The following is a 5717-nucleotide window of genomic DNA, read 5'->3' as shown; positions in this document are numbered from 1 at the left end:
GGAGGGAGGGGGAAGGGAGGGAGGGAGGAGGGGGAGAAGGGAGCGCAGTGAAGAGGCTGGTTGGCTTGTTCATATTTCATCCTTTTCTTTTTTTTATTGTTATTTTTGATATTTATTTTTTGTTCTTGTCTTTTATAAAGAAGAAAAAAAAATACAAGTATATCTATGGCTGTCTCGTGAGGGGAAGCGTGTGGTGTGTTTAACACTCGAGTTGCAGTACGACTAGAACGTAGGGTATGAAGTGCCAACCAGAACATATCCAGAAACCAGTCCAAGTTATTACCCATCATCGCCGGAGTCACTCGTGCCGCACGAAAACGGCCTCGTGACGCTTCCGACCGCACGACTGCGAGTCAGACTAAACGCAAAAGTCACATTTTCCGATTTTCTTTTTGTTCTTGGTTTTTTTTTTTTTTTTTTTTAAAGCTTTCAGTTTGGACAGACCAGTAAAGCTTCCAGTCACTTTTAGCAAAGCAACTCATGTTTTTTTGTTGTTGTTTTTTTTGTAATAAGATTGCTAACTTTTATTTATACTTAAAAATGTGTTTATATTGTTGGAGATGATCCGTGTTTCCTGTCATGAAATCATAGGTAGATAAAAAAAAAAATGAATGCCAAGAAAATGTCTTTCCAAAAATAATCTGTGACTGCAAAGTGAAACATGGTTTACTCTCGATGAAGCATTTTTTTTTTTTTTTTTTTTTTTTTGCATTTAGCAGCGTGCATCCATAAGACAATCTCCAATGCAAAAGAATTTGCTCTGCTCTCACACTCACTCTAGTGGAATCAGTAGTATTTCCAGACTTGTATTTAATGCTAAAGACATAAGTTTGGGGGGACTCGGCTAACAACTGATAATCCACTGTTTGTGCAAGGATATAGCAATTGAAGAGACTTATCTGCAGGCAGCGTTTTTTTTTAATCAATATGTGTATATTAGGTAATCAATGTGTGCTCATCTTATTTAACAGCAAGGGGAGAAGGCTTTGCCTCTGCTTTAACATGAGCCCTTCTGAATACGCAGAAACAGGACGGGTCGGGTTTTTTTGTGTCTTCAACGCAACACAAACACTTAAAATCTTAACACGTTGGCATGATCAGTGTGCAATGGGGTAGAGTGTATATTGTAGTTGTTTTTTTGTTTTTGTTTGTTTTTTTTAAACGTGTACATTTCAAAAGTTGGCTTCTTCTCTCACTTTTTTTTTCCTGTCACGGCCACCTAATTTTCTCTCCCTCTCCCGCCCGCTAACACCGACAGGGAGAAAACAAATTCAAACCAAAATTTTTAACGCTCCCAAGAGGAAAAAAAAAAAAAATGCTTCCTACTATAAACAGCATTGGGATAGCTTTCTGTTTCTGCTTTCGGAGGCCGACTGCTGGTTTGAACGGGAGTTTTCAGTCCGAGATGTGAATCTGGAGTTTCTTTATGGTCCCTTATCCCAAAGCTCTGCACGGCTTGGGCCTCCCTGTGCTTGCATGACATGGAAGTATATTTTTTTTGTTGTGCATGTAGATCAATTTTTTGAAATAATCCTCTTGTTTACACATGGATGGTGATGTTAATATATTTAAGAATTTAAATGGTATACAATATGGATGTTGCCAAACTTTGGTAAATGTACACATATTATGAGAGGTAATCCAAATGAACTGAACTACATGTAACTTTTTGTATTTTACCCGGGTCAGCGAGATGCTTCGATTCCAGTAAAAGTTGCATATCTGATCCTGTCTCAAACTGCCACACACTGTACTCAGCTTAAAGGGGAAAATTTGATGTTGTTTTTTTTTGTTTGTTTTTTTTCCTTCTTCTTTCTTTTGTATATAAGTATTTGTTAAATGCAGTTCTGGCTCTCTGTTCTCTGCATAGTTCAGACCGCGCTTTAGTTTGTAAGTGCTACTTTTTCTTTTCTCTGAGGGACTTAGGTTCTTTTTAGTTTGTGTGGGGATATCTGAAAAGATTTAAGTTTGAGAACCTTTTTTTCCTTTTTCTGCATGCTGCATCTTATGCTGTGGGACTGTTGGAAACTTGATACTGTATGAAAATTAAATAAAATTTAAATAAACTTTGAAATGTTGAAAGTAACAAGTTTTTGTCTTTTTTTATTTTTTTTTTTTTTTAAACTGTATCATCATGAGCAAGAATGTGCATTCAGTATAAATTAGTTCTTGGTCCAAAACCTGCTGTTTCATACGCTTCAGTGACAGAACAAACTCATTCTTTCATGGAATTTTCTTTATTTACACAAACTCTATTTTAGACACTCTCATTCTGTTAATGCACTTATCCCTATTTGTTGTTCCTCATATTTGATGCCATCTGATCCAAAAACCAGGTGACCTCTGAAAACATGAGGTCATCACAGAAGAACCCGAGGTTTTCAGCCAACGGTCTCGATTCATCGTCACGGATCAAAGTGGCAATTTCACCAGCCAGTAGGGGCGAAGCGATAAATACACGCGGAAACCAATCGGACTTCAGAACCTCTCGGCAGTCCTGCTAGCCACCACTCTGATGTTGCCATAGACCTTTGAAGGTGGACTTCCTGTGGGGCGGGGCGGGGAGTGGAAAAAGGGGGTGTAAAGGTCACTTCTCAGCACTAATGTGTATTCAAAGAGCTTTGTACACATGATCTGCTACAAAAAACAACAACAACAACAACAAAAAGTCCTTCTTACCTAAGATTAAGTTACATATCGCTGTCCGGGCCATCTTGATATTCTGGAAAGAGCCTAGTATGTGAACTTTCCTGTGGACAGGCATGGAGGAGTGTTAGCCGTTTCACTTTAAAGAAATATCTACATATATATCATTATATATTATATATATCATTGAAGGAAAAGGTTGGTGCGAATGTTTAATCTTCCCCGGGCGACGGTTGGGGCGTGGGTTTGGAATTTTGTAAAAGTCATTAAATCATAAAACAATCTGAACGGCTTATGGGGCTGTGATCTTGCATGTCTTTTCTCTTGCCTAGTAACGTGTTGCTACGTCTGTCTGCCGACCGCCCTCAGACAACAAAAGGAGGAGAAGAGGACGTTTCTGCCGGGCTGCAGTAAAACTATCCGTCACGACGAGATAAGATGCTGGAGGGAAAAACAGGAGGGGAACGCAAAGACGACTGCAGGCGTCAAAAAGTTGTGTGTTGAACTTCTTAATAAAAAAAACTAAAAAAAAACTAAACGTATCAGGAAAGAAGGTGCGGTCCAAACACTCGCCAGGTGAATCTAGTGTAGTTATTAGTCTACCGCAGGTATGCAAAGTCAGTTTTGGTTTCAAAAGAGAAACATTGGAAATTACTCCCGAGAGACGGCTGCAACTGAATATCTTCATATCTCGTCGGTATGTTTATGCTTTTAACAACAAAACTAAATGTAAAAAAAAAAAAAAAAGGATCAGGATTCGGTTGATTCACGCTTTTACTTTTTTCACATGTGAAAATGCCGTTTTAACTCGAAAAGAGTGAATTAATTTCGCCTGCTTGGTCATTTGGAGATCATTATTATACGTTTATTATTTATATTATTATACACGTTTCGACGGAACATTTTTCTTTGGGTCGCAAATGTGCACGACGAGAGAGCAAAGTCAGCAAGACTCTTAATAGTTAGAAGAAAAAAAAAAATCTACAACCTCTCAATCTCAACACTGCGATGAAATAAGTGATTTTAAAACACTAATAGTGATTAATAATAAACTAATATAACAGTGATAAAATAAAAATATGATTATTAAATTACGAATCATTATATTATTACAATTCTTCAACTGTCGCTATCGTGCAGCATCGTTGAAATGGATGCGGGAACGCCGGCGTACTCACGTGTCTGCGAGCACGATCCGAGTCTTCGTGACGTTTTCGATGGTGAATTTGGTTTTGCCTCCCTTCCCCGCTACTCTCCCGATGGCTCTGGATAAGTGGTCTCCCTTCAGAGGTTTCACTGCCAAAACACGAGACAACGGTCAAATCCACCCGCCAGAGGCTGAAGACCCCGACTCCCTCCTGCAGCGGGGGGGGGGGGGGGGGGGGGGGTGTGGGGGCGGGACAAATGTTTCGGCCGGTGCAATCTCACCGTCTGTGACATCGAAGGTCTCGAGGAAAAGCTCGTCTAGTCTGACGAGAGCCAGCGCGTCCTGGGGGAGAAGAAGGAGCGAACGTCACGTCACCAAGCAAAAACCCAACGAGGTTCGACATCGGGAGTCAAATATCGGCGCCGCAATTATGAAGCCGACGTGCTCAGATTTGAAGTTTCTTCTAAAAAAAAATATTAGTAAAGTGACTTGACGACAGTGACTTCATCTCGTCCTGATCCAACGTCTCGGCCGCTGACGCACAACTTTTACTTTGGCTTGAATAAAAAGTGTTTTGTTTTTTGTTTGTTTTGTTTGCAGAAACAGACCCGAGCTCACCTCAACCTGGAATCCAAGAATAAACGCTTTCACAAAATCTGCTGCCTTTGTGAGTGAGCCGATGTCCTGTGTGTCTTTGCACGTCTGAAAGAAACAAAGAAAAGACAAAAAGAGGTGGTGGTTGTGAGAGAAACACTCCGCCGGCGGGAAAGAGAGCCGACAACCGCCGCAGAGACTTACCTTGATTTCCACGTGCCTGGTTTTGAGGTTGAAGCGGACCTGAAGCTGAAGGTTCTCCACGATGGGAGTGAAAATCTTCAGCCAGTTCTCCTTCAGCGGCGTGTATCGGTGAGCCGGGACAGCGATTTTACGCGTCTCGTCCGACCCCTGAAAAAAAAACACACACACACACACACACATTAAATATCCCCAGGGTGCTTTTCACACTATAATTACTGATGTATCAAGTTGTGGGTGGTGTTAATAATCCTTGTACTCTTGGGCTGATTGCTCAAGTTGTCATCATTAATAGCAGTTTCTTATATTTCCTATTGACCCGTATCATAGCGAATAAAAGTCTGAAACAATGCAGCTTCTGCTAATGTGAGTTATGACGTGAGGACAAAGGGCAGAAGGATTCACATCCAATTTTTGTTTCCCCCCTCTAAATTAATAAGATGTGTTAAATCATTCACCTTGTTTTTTTTTAATTTGATTTTATCCAAATCAAAAAAAAAAAAAAAAAATGAACTCATCAGTTTACATTCCGCATGTAAACTTATTTCATGATTTCTATCCTCTTGTTTTATGAAAGTAGCTTCGTGACTGTAGTGTTTGTGGCTTTAAAAAAAATAAAATAAAAGTAAGAGATTACAGCAGCTGGTGTAGTGCGGGCACAAGACGACACTGCGCAGGCGCGGGGCAGTTTCAGGGTCTTCGCCTTTTAACTGTCGAGACGCTTCAAAGAGCGCGTATTAAAAAGTTAGTTACCCGTAATTTGTCGGCTGAAATCGGTGGAAACTGCGGCCGCTTGCTCGCCGCCGGCCCCTCGGTGTCCATGTGCGCTGCGTCCCGGTCGTGTTTTCGTTTCTGAGTCTTTTTAGACTTTACTTTGGTGAACGGATCCGCGTCATCTTTATCCCGCGGGGCCGCTGCCGCCTGCGGGGTCGGGATTTCACCGGAGTCCATCCCGATAGTTGTTGTTTTTAAATCAAACTATGAGGTTTAAAAAAAAAAACAACAGAGACGGATAATGCGCACAGGCAAGACAGCGTGTCCTCGTGCAGTTGAAAAGGACCCGAACAGCCCGCTCGTCAACGCCTGTGAATTATTTTTTTTGTTGTTGTTGTTTATTTTAACCAAAAAA

General features: G+C 40.9%; 1 protein-coding gene across 1 annotated transcript; it reads right to left on the bottom strand.

The window, feature by feature from the left end:
• Window positions 1-82: 82 nt before the first annotated feature.
• Window positions 83-5627, bottom strand: pno1 (partner of NOB1 homolog). The gene is made up of 7 exons (XM_069712270.1): window positions 5342-5627; window positions 4592-4738; window positions 4412-4495; window positions 4075-4135; window positions 3825-3942; window positions 2680-2750; window positions 83-2546 (listed from the first exon to the last, which is right to left on the bottom strand). Exons 1-7 carry the CDS (start codon window positions 5537-5539, stop codon window positions 2479-2481), a joined length of 747 nt encoding a protein of 248 aa, XP_069568371.1. The 5' UTR covers window positions 5540-5627; the 3' UTR covers window positions 83-2478.
• Between the last annotated feature and the right edge of the window lie 90 nt (window positions 5628-5717).

Source organism: Brachyistius frenatus, unplaced genomic scaffold, assembly GCF_029030835.1.
Source record: "Brachyistius frenatus isolate BFR_SWC_R1_liver_20210118 unplaced genomic scaffold, ASM2903083v1 Contig_108, whole genome shotgun sequence".
Lineage (NCBI taxonomy): Eukaryota > Metazoa > Chordata > Actinopteri > Embiotocidae > Brachyistius > Brachyistius frenatus.
This window is presented reverse-complemented; position numbering and strand designations above follow the sequence as displayed.

Coding starts and splice junctions, on each gene's coding strand:
- pno1 (XM_069712270.1), bottom strand. CDS start 5,539: ATGGACTCCGGTGAAATCCCGACCCCGCAGGCGGCAGCGGCCCCGCGG. Junction 3,943..4,074: donor GACCTTCGATGTCACAGACG/GTGAGATTGCAC, acceptor GTGTTTTGGCAG/TGAAACCTCTGAAGGGAGAC. Junction 2,751..3,824: donor CGGATCGTGCTCGCAGACAC/GTGAGTACGCCG, acceptor GCCTGTCCACAG/GAAAGTTCACATACTAGGCT.